This window comes from Sebastes fasciatus, chromosome 17 (assembly GCF_043250625.1).
Source record: "Sebastes fasciatus isolate fSebFas1 chromosome 17, fSebFas1.pri, whole genome shotgun sequence".
NCBI lineage: Eukaryota > Metazoa > Chordata > Actinopteri > Perciformes > Sebastidae > Sebastes > Sebastes fasciatus.
The window spans coordinates 17,886,958-17,904,587 of record NC_133811.1 but is presented as its reverse complement, the minus strand read 5'-3'; the positions used below and the strand labels follow the sequence as shown (position 1 = coordinate 17,904,587).

The 17,630-nt window shown below is 39.8% G+C and overlaps 1 protein-coding gene across 3 annotated transcripts in view; it reads left to right on the top strand.

Moving 5' to 3' along the window:
- The first annotated feature begins 3,168 nt into the window (after positions 1 to 3,168).
- The window catches only part of fam91a1 (family with sequence similarity 91 member A1), a 28,832-nt gene continuing 14,370 nt past the window's right edge, over positions 3,169 to 17,630 (top strand). For all 3 annotated transcript variants that reach the window (XR_012590544.1, XM_074612652.1, XM_074612651.1), the window contains exons 1-10: positions 3,169 to 3,491; positions 5,843 to 5,927; positions 7,902 to 8,053; positions 10,358 to 10,415; positions 12,428 to 12,495; positions 12,827 to 12,940; positions 13,436 to 13,526; positions 15,204 to 15,266; positions 15,523 to 15,629; positions 15,784 to 15,822. Coding sequence is in view for 2 of the 3 variants with exons in the window: in XM_074612652.1 (XP_074468753.1) it covers positions 3,420 to 3,491; positions 5,843 to 5,927; positions 7,902 to 8,053; positions 10,358 to 10,415; positions 12,428 to 12,495; positions 12,827 to 12,940; positions 13,436 to 13,526; positions 15,204 to 15,266; positions 15,523 to 15,629; positions 15,784 to 15,822 (849 nt within the window). In the remaining variant the exon portion in view is untranslated. The remainder of the gene's footprint in view (positions 3,492 to 5,842; positions 5,928 to 7,901; positions 8,054 to 10,357; positions 10,416 to 12,427; positions 12,496 to 12,826; positions 12,941 to 13,435; positions 13,527 to 15,203; positions 15,267 to 15,522; positions 15,630 to 15,783; positions 15,823 to 17,630) is intronic.

Here is a 17,630-nt window from a genome sequence, read left to right as displayed (position 1 = left end):
TATCTGACCCTGGTCGAACCCTCCTTTTGTCAATTCAAACCAAGCCAATTCAGATATGAACTGGGTCACAACCCGGAAGCAATGCATACCAGTTAGCTCAGGTGTTAGAAATGGGCGGAGGGGTTTACACCTCTGGAGGATTACAGAGAGAGGAGATGAAAGTGTCATCATCAATTTGTGCAAAAACTTAAAATGTCACAGAATGATGCATGTTTTTGGGATACAGTGTAAATATAGTACACACAAAATGTTTTTTAGCTTTATAAAATGTTTAACTATGTTGTATGTATGGAGCTTTAATGTATGCAAAAACATACTGACAACATACAGAATGTAAATCCATTTTTTTCAAGCTTCAAGTTTTTCCTCATTATAGAGCAACTACACCTTCATCTGTCTTGTTGCTTTCTATTAGAAACAGATTGAAATGCTTTGATATTATGGAGATGTTTAACAGTGTTATGTTAATAGAGTTATGTTTTTTGATGCACTTATTTTTTTTGTCTATACTATAAATTTACCTCTAAACATTCTTCAAACTAAAGTCTGGGAAGGAAAACTGCTCCCAGCTCATATCCACATTGAAACCAGAAGCTCTGATGAGAGGTCACAAGAAGACATTGCTTCATTTTAAGGAGCCAAAGAGGCTTGGAAACAGTGATACGGAGGAACAAGCAATATACACTCATACCTTGCTGAAAGATACAAATTAATCTGGAGGGAATCTCTTGTAACATCATTTGAAGTCACTGATGGGCAAGATTAAAGGAGAAATGAAACCACTTCTCCTTTTATGTCATAACCTCATATTTCTCCGAAGAGAGATATGGTTCTTAGACATTTAAGGCTCCGTTTCCTCACAGTTGATATCTCCAAGTTGTCATTTCTTTATCTCACACTGTGGGCTTATCGCCAGCCTCTTCTCTTACTTACACTCCTTGCAGCTCCTGAGGCAGTGAGATGAAATATTGTCATGTTTGCTCAGCGGCGTATGACAAGGAGCTGGAGTTACATGTGGACAGATTGAATGACAAAGCTGCAAGAAAGTGAGCTGTCAGCAAGTCGGACATCATGACATGTGAGCACACGCAGCTTTGGTGGACTTTGTCACACACTGAAATCCTACACTCTGTTACCAGTTAAGTGACAGCTTCATGCTCAGAGGTTACGTGTGTACTACAGACTCCTTCAGGGGCAAAGCTCAAAATCTGATAAAGACCAGTTTCTTAATAAATGCAGGTTGAGGTGCAAGATGAAGATTAGAGTTTTCCACTTTTGCCATCTTAATCCACTGATATTCCTGCTGCAGAAAATCTAGTCATGGCTTTGGGGATATTTATTTAAATCCACGGGACGGATCTCATTGAAAATGTCCAGAGGTTAATCTTCATCTTGCACTATTTTAAAAAATTTTTCGAAGCAATTTGAAAAGCCAAATAAAAAATACATTTCTATTTTAAATAAATGTCAACTGTCTATGTTTGCTTTTGATATCGTGTAACAATAATTACTCAAATTCTGCAAAAACATTTCTTTAAAAGTGCATTTTGATTTAGACCTATGGTTTTATTGCAAACATGAGGTTTTATATGTTACTGTAAGAATGCATGATAAATACTGTTCAGTTAAGAAAATGACCAGGCACCATTCTCATTATCTACTTAATGTTATTCTAAAGTAGGGATGCACCATACCGATAATATCGATACCGACTCAAATAGTTGGGTCGGATATCGGTGACAATGGGGCCGATCCATTAAATTCAATTCTATGTTTATATACAGCTTACAGCTTATTAATTAAAAACTGGTGTCGGATCAGTACTCGGTATCGGCCGATACCCAAAGCCCAGGTATCGCTATTGGTATCGGGACTGAAAAAGTCGGATCGGTGCATCCCTGTTCTAAAGTGACAGACAACCCCGATATATCTTATTCCTCTGAGGCTATATAGACCTCCATTGTTGTCCTAAAACTATTAAAAACACATCAATGAGGCACACTGGGTGACATGAATGTGGGCATTGTAGTTTATTTTGAGTCGACCCCACATATACCGACCGTCCTCCTGCTGTAAATACTCACTCGAGTGCCAACTGTGTATTAATACCTAGCTGAAAATAGTCATACACTATTTACTGCTGTTTGAGTAACGTTTGCTAAAAACTACAGTGACCCGCTGTTTGAGGAAGTTCCATAGGCTTTTTTTTAATGAAATATAAATATTCATCATCTGTTTTTAAAGGGACTGTTTGTGACTTCTTACACGTATAAATTAATCCGGGTCGGTGTCCCACGCACGCTCGCTTGTGGCTACACTGTTCAGACTCAGACTCCAACACAAACTACACGGAAGCACCAAAACCACAAAGTTATATCTAGTGAAGCCCGTCTTGCAAAACAGTGTTTGCCGCGGTCGGAGGACGCGGGGGAGACCGTAGCTTTGGTCTCCAGGGCCGGAGTCTCTGCTCCTCTGCTCCTCTGCTCCTCTGCCTGCTTGCCTTCACTCAGCTCGCTCCACCTCACGTTTATGCGCGCTCACTACACACTGCAGGAGAGTTAGTAGCTCTGAGAATATCTAGTGAATGAACAGTGGACGTTTGTGCAGAAATAACTGCTGCAGCTCCTCCAGACCAGCAGAGGTTTCCCGTGTCTTGTGAAACTTTGTTAACAGCCATTTCTGATTCTTACAAACAGTCCCTTTAAAGATTTTCATCTTCAGGAATGAATGGTGCTGAGACTGAGATGAACCAACACATCAGAATCAGAATCAGAATCAGAATCGTGTTTATTGCCAGGTGTAAGAGGTATACACTAGGAATTTGCTTTGGTTTTGTTGGTGCAAATAAGCAGTATAATAACAAAGAATAGATAAAAACGTTAGAATAAAATAAGAATAAAAAAATTGAAATTCTACCAATATACAATATAAGCTATAAACAAAAATAAATTGTTTGTCTTTTCTTTCTTTTTGTTGACAATTAGAAAATAGAATAAGAACTATCCTTTAAAGGCAAGTTTTTAAGGTGAAAAATGATTTTACATGCCATTATAATGAGGATTGATAATCCCCATCACCTCTATAATAATGTGTCACCCTCTTCTCTCTCTCGAGCTCTCGAGCTCCATTCACATCATCCACCGTCACGCCTCGACAGGAAGTGACGAATGTAGCCACGAGCGTGACGAACGGCTTGTTCGAAAATATAACAAGGAAGTGACCGTTGAGTGAGCGTTTTATTGTAAAGGAGAATAATCACCGGGTAATAATCTGTCCTGGGGGGTCTTGTCGGGGGGTCTCTCTTCTCTCGGTTGGTCGTTGGGTGTCGGGGGGGTTAAAGTCACCGTGGATTCACCGGAGAGCCCGTTAAACACCGACTAGAGGGATTCTGCTGTTAGCCAGCTAGCAGCTAACTAGAGATGAACACGGACGTTGAATTCCACATCAGGCAGAACTACCCGTGGACCAAACTGCCAGCTAACGTCAAACAGGTACCGTGTCCACCAGGTGAGAGGTGAGAGACACCTCTGTGCGGGTGAAGCTGTCAATGTCACCGCGGTGCTCTCTCTCTGTCATACAAGCAGCTGTCAGTGAGTCGCTGTAACCTCTGCAGGGGCTTCACCATTCAGCTGTAGAGACACAGCTGGCCATCTTTACATATAGCTACACTACTGGCATCACATGACACATGATGCCAGATGTTGCATTTACACCTGTGTGCTCAATGTGATATATATATATATATATATATATATATATATATATATGACTGACTTGTTTTACTATTTATTGTCTGCATGAATCCCTCCTCCTCCTTCTGCATGCATTTGTGCCATTATGCCAACATGTCGTGGTGAAGTGGAGGAGGGTGTATGTACATATTGTACAGCAGCTTTCCTTGCTGTTTGAGCTGCATCCCATATTCTATAGACTTAAGAAAATTGTTTTCTACAGATCCCTGCAAAAATCACACCATAATCATTTTAATATGTTTTTCCAATGAAAATGAGAATAATGATAATCCCCTCTAATATCGCAAATCATATTGCAATCTCAGTCAAAATAATCACAATTTGATATTTTTTTCTAAATGGGGCAGCCCTACTTGCAAACAAACATATCACAGGTACACACCTTGAATCACAGTAACAGACTTAAGAAAGCATATTTGTTTTGTACAGATCCCTGCAAAAATCACACCATAATCATATTAATGTTTTTCAATGAAAATGAGAATAATGATGTAATAATGATCATCCCATCTTATATCGCAAATCATATTGCAGTTGCAATCTTAGTCAAAATTATCACTAAATGGTGCAGCCCTACTTGCAAACAAACATATCACAGGTACACACCTGGAATCATAGTAATAGGATTCCCCTCTTGGTGCACTTATATGTGTCTGAACAGGTAATGCAGATTGAGTGATATCGACACTATCGTTGTAATCATTAATATGTCTCTAAATAGCTGTATAATGATAAACACTATATGTAGTTAATGGTCTTACTTCCCTTGTGGCCTTCTGGATCTTGTTCAGCACTTGATCAATACTCTTTGTTTTGTTTTTTTAACCTGGATTGGTCTGGATAAAATATACTGGAAGTGAACGCTGTGCAACCTCACCAAAGATGGATTACCAAGCAGAGAAAGTGGGCAACTACCCAGAGGCCCCCATACCTTTAGGGGGCCTCAGACCTCAAGGCTTGTTGTGTGTCAACTGGTTTGTGCTAATATAATTGACAATTTTTAGGGATTTTAGGGAAGTTTTTCTCTCCTGATGCAGATTACAACATCTCAATTTAGGGTGTGTGCTTTCTCTTAAATGTAAAATCTGTATTCCTCTCACTGATGTGTGAAAAGATGGATTACCAAGCAGAGAAAGTGGGTACCTACCCAGAGGCTCCATATCTCCAGGGGGGGGCCCAGACCTTAAGGCCTATGGTGTGTCAACTACTTTGTGCTAATATAATTGAACATTTTAGGGATTCACCATGTTTTTCTCCCCTGATGCAGATTGCGACATTTAAATTCAGGGTGTGTGCTTTCTCTTAAAATTTAAAATCTGTATTCTTCTCACTGTGTGGATATAATAAGTTCCAGAGGCCACAGATTGCTGTAGTCGGTGGCCCACTGTTACTGAATGAATGTACAGTTGCTGATATCAAAAACAGTGAATTTTATAATGACACTGAAAATGTCACTGTTAATTGGGACCAGGAAATATTCCACCATGGGAAATTATGCACAGACAGTGGGAGGTAAGGTGTAGTGGCCATTTGTCGTAAAAATCAAAATCAAACTTAAATTAAAGGGCCACTGACGCGCCATGGGTATGTGAATTATGCAGGCAAAAGAGTCCATTGTCCCTGCAACATGTATGTGTTTTTGATTATTTATTTATCAAACAAAGCAAGCAAACAAAGCACAAAGAAAACATTGATGTCGCTGCCTCTCTTGTTCTGCTAAAAACCATAAGCTCACCCGGGTGAATGCTCGTCTTATACCTGCCTACGTACTTATATAACCACGGGTGCCAACAGTTTTATCCAATTCATAAACAAGAGAAAACCAAATACTAATTAGCCTTACGCAAAAAAAACTAAATACACAAAACAAGAAAATAATTAAACTAAATAAAAAGAAAACAAAACATTTAGTCTAAGTAAAGTAAATATCTAAAATAATAATTCAAACAACACTTAGTTATTATTAGAAAAACAACAACTAAAAACAACAAATCGCTCCTACAGAATGTGTGGTTAAAAGCTCATTTGCCCCCTAGCAGGTTAATCCAGCCATGATCCTCACCTGTGTGCTGTGTGTTTTTATTCTGCAGTGTTTGGGGAACTCTCAGCGTGAGTATGAGAAGCATGTGCTGCTGTACAGCATCCGCAACCAGCTGCGATTCCGCAATAACCTAGGTGAGTTAAGTTTGTCCCTCACGCCTGTGCTAAACACACACACACCTTGTACTGACACAGCATGATTAGTCATTGTGAGAGTAAAAGACAAAGAGCAAATAATTACTATTGCATTAAATAGCTCAACAATAAGGCAAGTGAGTTGAGTTTCCAGTTTATCAGGTACATTTAGCTTTTCATCTCTCTTTCTTTTCATCTTTTCATTCATAAATTCCTTATTTGACATTCACCACCTATGCTAGACTGGACAACAAGACCCTACCAAGCTCACTCTATAACTGTATAATGTTTCGAGTCCCGCAGATTTATTTTGAACTGGGAAAATCTGCCTTTAGTTTTTGTAGACCAAACACATGTATGAAATATCTGCAACACATTCTCAAAATCAACACTCTCACTACGCCTGGATAATTCAAGACGATGATCTCAAACCACTTCACCTCAGTGTGCAATTGTTTTCATTGAGTATTGTCCTTTTTTGTTTCGCTTTGTTTAATCTGTTTAACTCTGTGTATTTCTTGTCATCATTGCAAATGAGGGAAACCTCAACTATTTCCGAGACTTAAATAGGTTCTGAATTTAATTGTATACAACAGCCCTGCAAAAAAATATCTTATTATTTAGACTGCATTAGCTTTAACTTGGTGTATCTAAAAACTGTCAGCTTAGTGTAAATTGTAACTGCACCAGGCCCGGTCAGCTTGCAAATAAGGGTTGCACAGTGAATCCAAATTTTATCGAAATCGCAATATGGTCTTCTATAATATTTGTTAAAGGACAAGTGTGTAACATATGGTGGCATCTAGCGGTGAGTTTGTGGGTACCAAGCATGTAGAAAATGTACGGTGGGTCATTTGGAGAATAGCAGATCCAGTGTGTAGAGTGTGTGTGCGTTTGTGGGAAGTGAGTGGTGAAACAAGAGAGAGAGAGCGGCGGTGAATGTGTGCGATGTGAGGGAAAAGGTGAGCTAGTGGAGCAGAAGACAGAGTTAGTTTAACTTTGAGAACATCAAGTGAATGTTCAGTGGAAACCGCAGTTTGTGCAGAAATAAATGCTGCAGCTCCTCAAAATCAACAGAGGTTTCCTGTGTCTTGTTTCCTGGCGCCTGAGTGGAGTGACGGCGAGGGTTAACTACAGAGCGAGTAACGTTCTCCCAAGCAGGAAAATCTAACACAGTGGTTTGTCCGTTCTGGGCTACTGTTGAAACATGGCGGCCGGCTCTGTGAAGAGGAACCGCTCCGTATGTAGATATAAACCGCTCATTCTACAAAACGATTATTTTTTTTCAGGTGATTAAACACTAAAGGAAACATACTTATTAATATTCCATTTCTGCCAATATATCCCCCTAATTGTTACACACTGGTCCTTTAAATGTGAAATGTGTGTCAAAATACCATTTTAAATTAAATACTGTCGTTCTGCAGCGATGTCCTGGCCTATACAATATATTCTATAGACTTAAGAAAGCATATTTGTTTTGTACAGATCCCTGCAAAAATCACACCATAATCATATTAATATGTTTTTCAATGAAAATGAGAATAATGATGTAATAATGATCATCCTCTCTTATATCGCAAATCATATTGCAGTTGCAATCTCAGTCAAAATTATCACTAAATGGTGCAGCCCTACTTGCAAACAAACATATCACAGGTACACACCTGGAATCACAGTAATATGATTCCCCTCTTGGTGCACTTATATGTGTCTGAACAGGTAATGCAGATTGAGTGTTATCGACTCTATCGTTGTAATCATTAATATGTCTCTAAAGAGCTGTATAATGATAAACACTCTATATAGTTAATTGTCTTACTTCCCTTGTGACCTTCTGGAGCTTGTTCAGCACTTGATCAATACTTTTTTTTTTTTTTTTTAACCTGGATTGGTCTGGTTTAGATTTACTGGAAGTGAACACTCTGAACGCTCTGGTTGTGACCTGACTGCTGTGTGTGTTTTTATGAGCAGTGCGCCACGTGAGGAAGGATGAGCGCAAGTATTACGAGGAGCTCCTGAAGTACAGCCGGGAACACCTGATGCTGTACCCCTACCACCTGTCGGACATCATGGTCAAAGGGCTGCGAGTCACTCCGTTCTCATATTACATCGGAATCATGGAGGTAAGCCACTTCTGCTGCATTGCAGGAGAGAAAAGGGAAGATGGGTGTTTGATGTGGAAAAGGCTAAGCTTACACCTGAATGTCTATCTTTGTACACGCAGTATGTGAAAGCTCTGGCTGATTCAGTCCTCTAGCATCGCTTTTCTTCTGAAACCCAAGACAATAACATGGTGATTTCGCATTTTCATCTGTGCTTTCACAACAATGAGCTGGGTAAGCTCAAAGGCGAAGAGCAGGAATTCTTATTGTGCAGCAGCAAAGATTGTCTAATTGGCTTGGAAACATCCAGTCTCTGTTAATTTAAAATGAACAATGTCTTCAATTTTGGCATCCCTGGAAACCACTGCGGAAATGGCAGTTTCAGACAAAACAGGGAATCCAAGAAGCTATTATAATAAGAAGGATCTGAGCTTTTTACAACCCCCTGCTGCCATGTGTAATGTGTTCTTTGTTACTTACCACGTTATGGTACACCTGAATAGAAAAAAGCTATCCTTTTGTGGAGTATGTATAGAGGAGAAACCTGTGTATGTCATTGGCTAGCAATGCAATACGTGTACTATTGGTTTCATACTAAGGTTTCGGACATACTTAAAATCTCACATACTGTTTTAGTGTACTAAATAGCATGTTAGTATGGAATTTCTGACGCAACCTTCGTCAGTAAAATATTCTTCAGTTTTAGAGTTTGCATGTGGTGTAATGTATTTCCTATGATGATAGACTTGGCATAAGTCAGGCACTAGGTGTCAGTCAGTGTCTAGCGAAGCCTCATGAACCAGCTCATGGGGACATAGAGTAGGACTGATCCCAGGAAAAACACACCCAGCTAACATTTCGTCTGTTTGCTCTGCAGTCAGTTTGGGCTGTGTCTGCATGACGGCTCACTCGCATTGATAAAGCTCAGTGTGTTGTTTGAGGCGGGCACAGTTGGGCTCGCACTCACAGAGCACCGCTCTCTCTCTCTCTGAGACTTTGACCAGCCGGGTTCTCCTTGACTTCCAGCATTATCAATCAGATTACAAAGACTGAGCCCATGTGTTCACACGGCTGGGAGTGCCGCTTTTTTAAAAGTAATCCATATTACAGCAGGGCTCGGCAGTATGGGTTGCCAGGTTACCATTGGCAACCGATTCTTGGCCTTTGGTTGCCATCAGTGGCAACCACTTTTTAACATGTAAAAAATAGACAGCATACAGCAAAACGTGCACCCCGGTGTGTGAGAGGAGATTCAGCTGTCTAAAACAGATTGGAAGTCATCTCTGAAAGTAGAGATGATGGACAAGCTGATATCAGTGTCACTTGAGGAACCCACAATCTGTAGGTCAGATCAATGCTGAAGGGCCGATGGATCTGTGGTGAGAATCAGCACAAAGGTCCAGAAAACCAAAATGTGAAAGGGAGAGAATGGATGGACAAGCAACCAGTAACCTGCTGGATTCATTTTTGAGGGATCTGCAATGACAACAGTTGCAACTATTCTGGTATTTTGTGTACCAGGAATTGAGGGTGGACACGTTATTAACTGATAACACTAATTCTGGAAAGTCTCAGATAAAACACAAACTACAAAATAACTTTGTTTGGTTATTGTAATAAAGGTTTTATTCTTTTATGTTACATTTTCATTATTAAGCTGGCGTATAACTTCATAGTATCTTAATTATACTCAAAACAGTTTCGGCAACCAAAAGCTGATGCCTAGTTGCCAGCGTGGCAACCACTTTTAAAAGTGAGTGTTTAGCCCTGTTACATATAATAATTAGGATTTCTTAATGAAAGTAATGCACCTGTAATTTAGTTATGTCTGTTTTGTTGCACTTGAAGCTGATTACAGATACAGTACATGTATTGTGTATGATGCCCTCAGATGTATTTCCATAACTTTCCACGTGTAAACACAGAGAGGAGGTGTGCAGATGCCAACAGCCACATTTGATTGTTCCACATTCAGCATACTTCCCATTTCATCAGAACAGAAGTGACTAATATGTCCAGTGCTCTTATAAACATGAATAAAGACAAACCATTTAGTTTTCAGCTCATGCTTAAAAAAAGGCTTTCCTATGCATGCTAAACTAAACTTGACTGAGCTTTAATTGTGGCCACTGAATTGCCGAAGGAAGGATGTGTCATATTCTGATAATCCGTCTTAAGCACTTAATGAAAATGCGTTGTAGAAATTAGCACGGCCGCCAAGATCTGCTAATCCTGTTATTAATCAGAGGCAGGGGGACATAGAAAGAGGAAGGGGAAAATGAGTTTAATTTTTCTTTTCTCCTTTCTCATTTTTTGCACCTCCAGGATATCATGAACAGTGAGAAGAGTTACGACTCCTTGCCCAACTTCACTGCTGCTGACTGTGAGTTTCCCACCTTCTGTCTCACACTGTTGAAATTACTTTACTGGGGTTCTGTGTACCTTACACTCCTGCTCTCTCTGTGTCTCTGGTCTCTTCTTTTACATCTTTCCCAGTTCTTGTTTTTGAAGGGCTGTCAGCGTATGAGGTGGGAGAACAGTCACAGTGATAAGATGCTAAGTTTTCAAGAAGCTTAAGGATTTGAATGAGGGTCATGAGGGTATTAAAGGGGCACTTTAAACTGACAATCTTCAAAGGTTATCTGACATTGCGTTGTGTTATTCATAGTGCATATCAGTTCTTAAGCACCTATAATGAAACTAGAGCCGGAACAATTTATTATTCCATTGATTCAAGCTTCTCAGTTGTGAAAATTCCGTTTTTGATGTGTGTTTTGTATCATTATAAAGTGAAAATCTTTGAGTTTTGGACTGTTGGTCGGACAAAACAAACAATTTGAAAACGTCACGCTCAGCTTTAGGAAATGTGGTCTTCTGTTTTTGTAAAACTGTTTTTCTAACACATAGCATATCTGTGTTTTTTTAGGAAGTTGGGTATTTTTTTAATTTGCTGATAAGGACGAAGATTGGCAGCTGGATGTCAGCCTTTTGGCAAGAGTAGCATATGTCTGTTGCTCAGTTTTCTTGACAGATGCATCTGTTTTTCGTCCAAGTGTTTTCGATTTGCTTCTGTGTTGTGGAGGCATGAGTTTTCTTAGAAAGCCTACTTCTACTTCTCTTGAATAACAAATAAATCCCACACTGGTTTTGATGGTTTATGAGAGAAATGGTTTTCAAACCCACAGACTAGCATTACTAATCAACCTAAAACATTTCAATGTATTTCCATAACCAAACCAGAACACTGGCCAAGTGTGTTTTGGATTGACCGATATAAATCCCATTTCATGGTGAATTGAAATTTCTTCTCAAAAAAAACAAAGCAGGCCCTTTCCTATCACTGCATCACAGAAGAGCTGTGTTCCTCTGAAATTATTGCAAAATCAGATTCAGATTGCGTCAAAGCCTAAAATCAAGTGTGCGGGCAGTTGTAGCATTCTCTGACTTTCTGCTGCCAAGTGAAACGAGCTTCGGCGTTGGCCTGTGAGTGTCTGAGTCCTGGCTATACAGGACCTTCACGCTGTGGAGACAGAAGGCTGCCAGCAGGCCGTCAGGCCGTGCTTGCGGGGGCTTCTCTCCTCTAATCTCCCTGGAGGGGCTTTGGAAGTGTGTCATGCAGAAGTGGGTGGATGGAGAAGCAGTGAGAGTGTGTGAGAGAGAGTTTTACGTGGACGGATGTTTGTGTGTTGTGTCTCGGTGAAACAGCAGGATGCGCGTGTAGAATTCTGCTGCGTTGGGAGGCCGAAATGCGAGCATCCCTGACTGGTCCCTGTTTGCATTGGCAGCCGTCCCAGCACATTTTGCTCTGCCCCCTCCAGGCTGTGCATCATAGTCTAGAGGAGGGGACAAGGTGGGATTTAGAGCCAACATTTGCATACCTCTACCACTCTACAGGCTATAACACTTTTGCTTTATGGGCCAGTATTTTCTCAGACACAGACTTTACTAGTCTTAATTTAATTACAGATAGAAATGCATGCACACATTCACTCTTATCTTAAGAGATCCCTCCGTGTTTGTTGGTCGATGGATTAGTCGGGCTTTCATGTGTGTGGGTGGGTGTCGGGATTGTCTCAGAGAAGGTGTGTGGGTATTTGTGTGGACATACTCCCTCAGCAGACTTTGGATGAGTCACTGTTGCTACTCGTCAAGCTCCTTCTTTCTCCGGGGTAACTCCAATATGAAGTTTGAAATACCCAGAAAAAGTAATTCTCAAACTTCTTGCTTCTAGCTGTAATTTCTGTAAAGCCTCAGAGCCTGTAATTGAAAAATACCAGACACTTTTGCAGCTGCACTGCAGCCAGGTTTATTCGCCCTGGCGAATACAAGTTCATGGCCAGTTACTGAGGCATGATTGAGTTTTATTGACTTGCTCATTTTCTCATCATCCCACAGGTCTGCGGCTGCTTGGCATCGGGAGAAACCAGTACATTGACCTAATGAACCAGTGCAGGTCTTCCAAAGTAAGACATGTTTCTAATATAGCCTTTTAAATGAGCTCTTATAGAAGAACACCTCATACATTAAGCTCATAGATTTGTGCATGTTAGCACATTTAGTGTAAAATGAGTATGGGAATACTGAATATTTAATCCAGCTGTATCTCCCCTGATTGGGTGGTCAACAACAAACTACATAGCAATTCTCAATATGCAGACACAGCCTCATAAATGTAAATATAATAGAATATGTAGCACACTCAAAATCACAATATTAGCACTTAATAGCCATGTTTATTCGATTTTAGTGACTCAATCTCACCTCACCTGCGTCCCCCTTTGTCTATTTTGTCAGAAATTCTTCCGCAGGAAATCAGCGCGGGACCTGCTACCGGCCAAACCAGTGGAGATCTCTGTGGAGCCGTGGTGGACGGCACAGACAGGCTACATCACCGAGGACGATATCAGGGTGAGATAATGGTTTTACTTCTTTTCTTTTCAATGTTTCAGTTTAATTTGATAATAGACATGTGTTTAGATTAGTGCTGTCAATCGATTCAAATATTTAATCACAATTTATTGCATGATTGTCCATAGTTAATCGCATAGTTAAAGGGAGATTGATGTGTGTTGGTTTGATTTTTAACCTGAGCTGTCATTGAAATTCATACACGTTACCCACCAAGCTACAATCGTTCATCCCATGAGCCCCTGCACTGTGGAGATCTCACCTGACTAAAAATAAATACCTGCCAAGTTCCCAACAGTTCCTCTCCTCTCCACAAGAAAAAAAAAAGAAACAGTGGAAAACAGTCTAGGAATCCACACAGTTATTATATGCAAACGTATTCATCCTGCCAGAGACTGCACTACCACTGTAGTTCACTGGAGGGGATTTTTTGACAAACAAAGCCACATGTACAGGTGTGCTCTAATGTTGTGTGTTTGTTGTGTGTAATTACAGATCTGTTCTCCAGCAGAGAAGAAAGCCATTGATAAGATGATAGATTCTGGTCCTCAGCTCACTGGATCAACGGAGTACAATGTGGTCTTAAGTGAGTATCTGTCACATCTTATGTTCCAATTTAAAACAGCTGTATCTGCTTACATCAAAATCACAATCAAATTATAAATGAGGTTTACACCTTGTTTTCTAATTATTCTAATAATAAAACTGTATGCCTATTTAGCAGGAACTGCCAAAATTCTAGTTTTGTAGGATTATGTGTTTTATCATTTTAATTTGAATGGCACAAAAACAACTTTTTCCACCCTCAGTCTGGTCAAAGAAAAGATGAATTCCTTCAAATTCAGTTGTAAGTTAAATCAAGGCCACAGTTAGTAGAAGGTGTTTTATTGGTGTGAATGCTGGAAGCATTTATTATTATTACGCCGTGTTTTTTGTCATTCATCTCCTTACACATTTTTCAACGTAGAAACTTCTTTCAAACATCAAAACGTTCAACTCAATTATTGCTATAACTTTTAGCATTCATACCTTCATACTTATTATATTCCAAGTTTTCCAGAAAAAAATCCGCATTGGACGAAATGTTCAGGATTGAAACATTCTCACACGTTTTCATGCATTTTGAACCCTTCTCTACTGATTCATACTTTCAGCTAGAAACTCCATTCAAACCTTAAAATTGTCCACATCTTTCCTACATTCTGGGTATTATTCAAGTTTTAAATCCCATTAAATTTTTCAACATTCTTTGAAGCTTAGTAAAAAATGACCTTCATAGATTTTTACGCTACTTGGAATCCCCACTGGAAGCGAGACACAAGCGGCGCATAAGCGTTCTGTCATCCTAATATTCTGTTCCCTTTTATATATGTAAATTGAGGTGGACTAAATATTTGAAACTTGTGACAGCTCAAGATTTTGCACAAAGCATTTCAGAGTGGATTGCTTTTTCCCCCCCCAAATTTCATCTGGTTCATTTGCCTCCAAAGATTTGTTTTCTTTACAGCTTTCCAATTTTTTTTCAACGACATCTTGAGATTTAGTATTATTGTAAATATTTGCTGTTTGAACAGTATATTAGTGCAGATGGATCATTAAAAAAGTTCAATAGCAGTTGGGGACAGAAAAAGTTGTTTGAACCCCTGATTTATTGGTTCAACTTGGTTTAAAATCTACCTGCTGGTACAGCATGAACTAACCTTGAAAACTTCATTGTTTCTCAGGAAAATAAAAGTAATGGTATTTATATATAAAAGTCAAGAAAAATGACATTTGCTGGATAAACGAGTTTGCATCTTTGAAATTGAGCTAGCAAGGGGCAAAGGTCTTTTACAGTGCGAACATAGCAGCTGATACTAATGTTGCAGTTTAAGGTTTTTCATCAGTGTGCTGGTGTGAATTTCAAAGATGAAGCACAGGGACTGAGGTTGTGTCCATGCAGCTTAAATGTTAATTAGAGAAGAGTATGTACAGTCATGAACCTCGGCCACTGGAGTGCTGGTGACTGAGTGGGAACAAATACAATTAAATACAGGAGACACGGGGCAATCTGAATACAAGGAGCTGTTCAAATGAGATTTAATTGGCTGGAATTTTGTCCACCATTCTCATATGTGTAGAACAGAAAATTGTACATATGATCAATAACTAGATAGTTTTTATAGTAGGATTTATTTTTCTGAATGTGGTAACAACAATGTTAACGTACACTATGTCAATTATGCTAACAGACTATTATTGTGTGTTTGTCTTCTTACTCCAGGCTTGTACAACCGGGGCTTCATCTACTTGGATGTACCCATATCTGATGACAGCTGCATCTCAGGTACATTAATGTGTATGTGTGTGTGTGTGTGTGTTTAAACACCCTGCCATTATTCTCCCCTGAATTATTACTTCGACTAAACACTGTATGTACCTAAATTACACCTGTGGGAACTTAAGCGAGCATTATGGGTAATGGACTGATCTGAAACGATGCCTAATAGCGTCATTACAGATACATCCAGTATTTACAAAGAACAAATTTAATTGCAAAATAAAACAATGTAAAAAAAACATTTGTGAAATTGTTCTTTCAGTGCCCCCGCTGGAAGGCTTTGTCATGAACCGCGTCCAGGGCGATTACTTCGAAACGCTTCTCTACAAAATCTTTGTGTCCATTGATGAGCAGACGAACGTGGCGGAGGTAAGCTTTAGAAATGTGCTTTATTGTTCTCGCCTGCTGTGCTCATTGAATGTAAAATGACTGTGTGTGTGTGTTTATCGATCAACTTTTCAACTGAGTCCTATTTTTTTTTCTCCCTCTCTCTCCTGATCCTTCCTTCCTCGGTGCCTCTCAGCTGGCGAATGTGTTGGAGATTGACTTGGACTTAGTGAAGGTGGGTATCCACTTGCTGCAGAATGTGAGAGTCGTATTGTAATGTATAGACTGAAGTACTGTTTTTCACAATTGGAAGGAAAAAAACGGTATATCTTGGGGATATGGCCGTGCTAAAACGGGGAGGCAATTTCCTCCGGTTCGACTGTGGTTTTGAAGAGATTTTGAGACATGCTTTTTGCCTCTCTGTATGCTTGAAAGGCACACAGTGCAGCAGTACAAAGAAATAAAGTGAACAGCCTTTTTTTGCTAATGGATGTTTTGGAGCCAAATATTGGGATTTAAGTTTGGCATCAAATCTGAGAGATTAAAAACATTTCTCAGTTCCTTCTTCCTTTTGAATTTGCTTTCCAAAGGTGTGCTATTATTAGATTTGATGACTGGCAATTTTTTGTGTAAATATATATATTATATAATTTGATCTCAGTAGAACATTGGCGTTGCTGTCTTTTTTTGCTGCTGGAGACATTTCAAATGAAATAGTGTGCAAACCGAGGAGAGAAGCAGGGATATTATGTAGCCTAGCAAGTAGATATTTCTGCTCAATTTTGTCTGTTTCATTCTGGATACACACTCACACAGACGTACACTTAAGAGATAGACTGTGACACACACTTACACCCGTTGTTTCAGGTTAGATCCGTCATGCCCCATGAATCTACCAGAGGGCTGAGCAGCACCATTCCAGTTGAATTGGTGCTCGAGTTTGACCCAGTTTTCCCCAGTTTCCTATTCACTCTCTCTCAGACACCGGGCCAAACTCCCTCTCAGTGTTGTGACTTGCCGTGTGAAGAGCTGGACTCCCCTGTCCCTCGGTTTCCTTTTATTCCTGCCGCTGAAAAGCAGCACTTACGAGAAGTGGCTGGAGGCAGCGATTCTCCAGGAGAAACCCTGCAACTTCAGAGATGATTGAGATGTCTGAGAGGCCTCCTTTGTGCCGAACTTCTCCCATCGTGACTTGAGTTTAACTTTCTCTTGTGTAATGACCTCACTGTGCTTCTTTTGATATGATAAGAGGATGACACAGAGTTGACCTCAGCTTGCACCTCAGGGGTGTTGAGGTGCAGAAAGCAATCAAGCCCACCATACTCGACTGAGGTGGCCCGTTCAGTCTGAATAAAAGATTTAACGGCAAGGCAAATCTTAAATTAAGGAAATAATGAAAAAGCCAGCCAACTGTTTAGTGGAAAGTACAGAGTGTTACCTTTTTTCCTTTTTGAGTCACCAGACATTAAGTAATGACTTTTTATTGTAGATCCTGTTGGGTGTAGAGAGAGCATCACCAAAAATAGTATTCAGGTAGATTCTTTTAGACCCTCACAAGTCAACATTGATGTCAGTACAATAGGATACAGAAGCAATCATCTTATAACTAACGAACCAAGTCCATCAAAGTGGTTCCATCTTTTGGGCTACACCTTTATTCATCCTTTACATTGTATATAGATAGTTCTGAAATCTGAAACACTAACGAACATTTTTAAATCCTGTGCATACCGGACTAAACATAGACAATGATGTAGTGTCCGTTATTTTCACTGCAGCTGGTAGGAGAAAAACAATCTGTGATAAAAAACCGTCAACAGTAAGTGTAAGGTTTTTTCATCAACTCCTTTGAATATAGGAGCACCACTCACCATTTTGAGACGATGTTACACCAGCAATCAAACAGGAAGAAATCTGATGTAAAAAAAAAAAAATGGAGAGCTACCATTTTTTCCAGCCACAGTCTCAAGACATTTCACTGTGAGTAAGTGGTGTGATCCACTTTTTCTCTGTCTTTTTCATTCCTCATTCTCATTGTGTGTC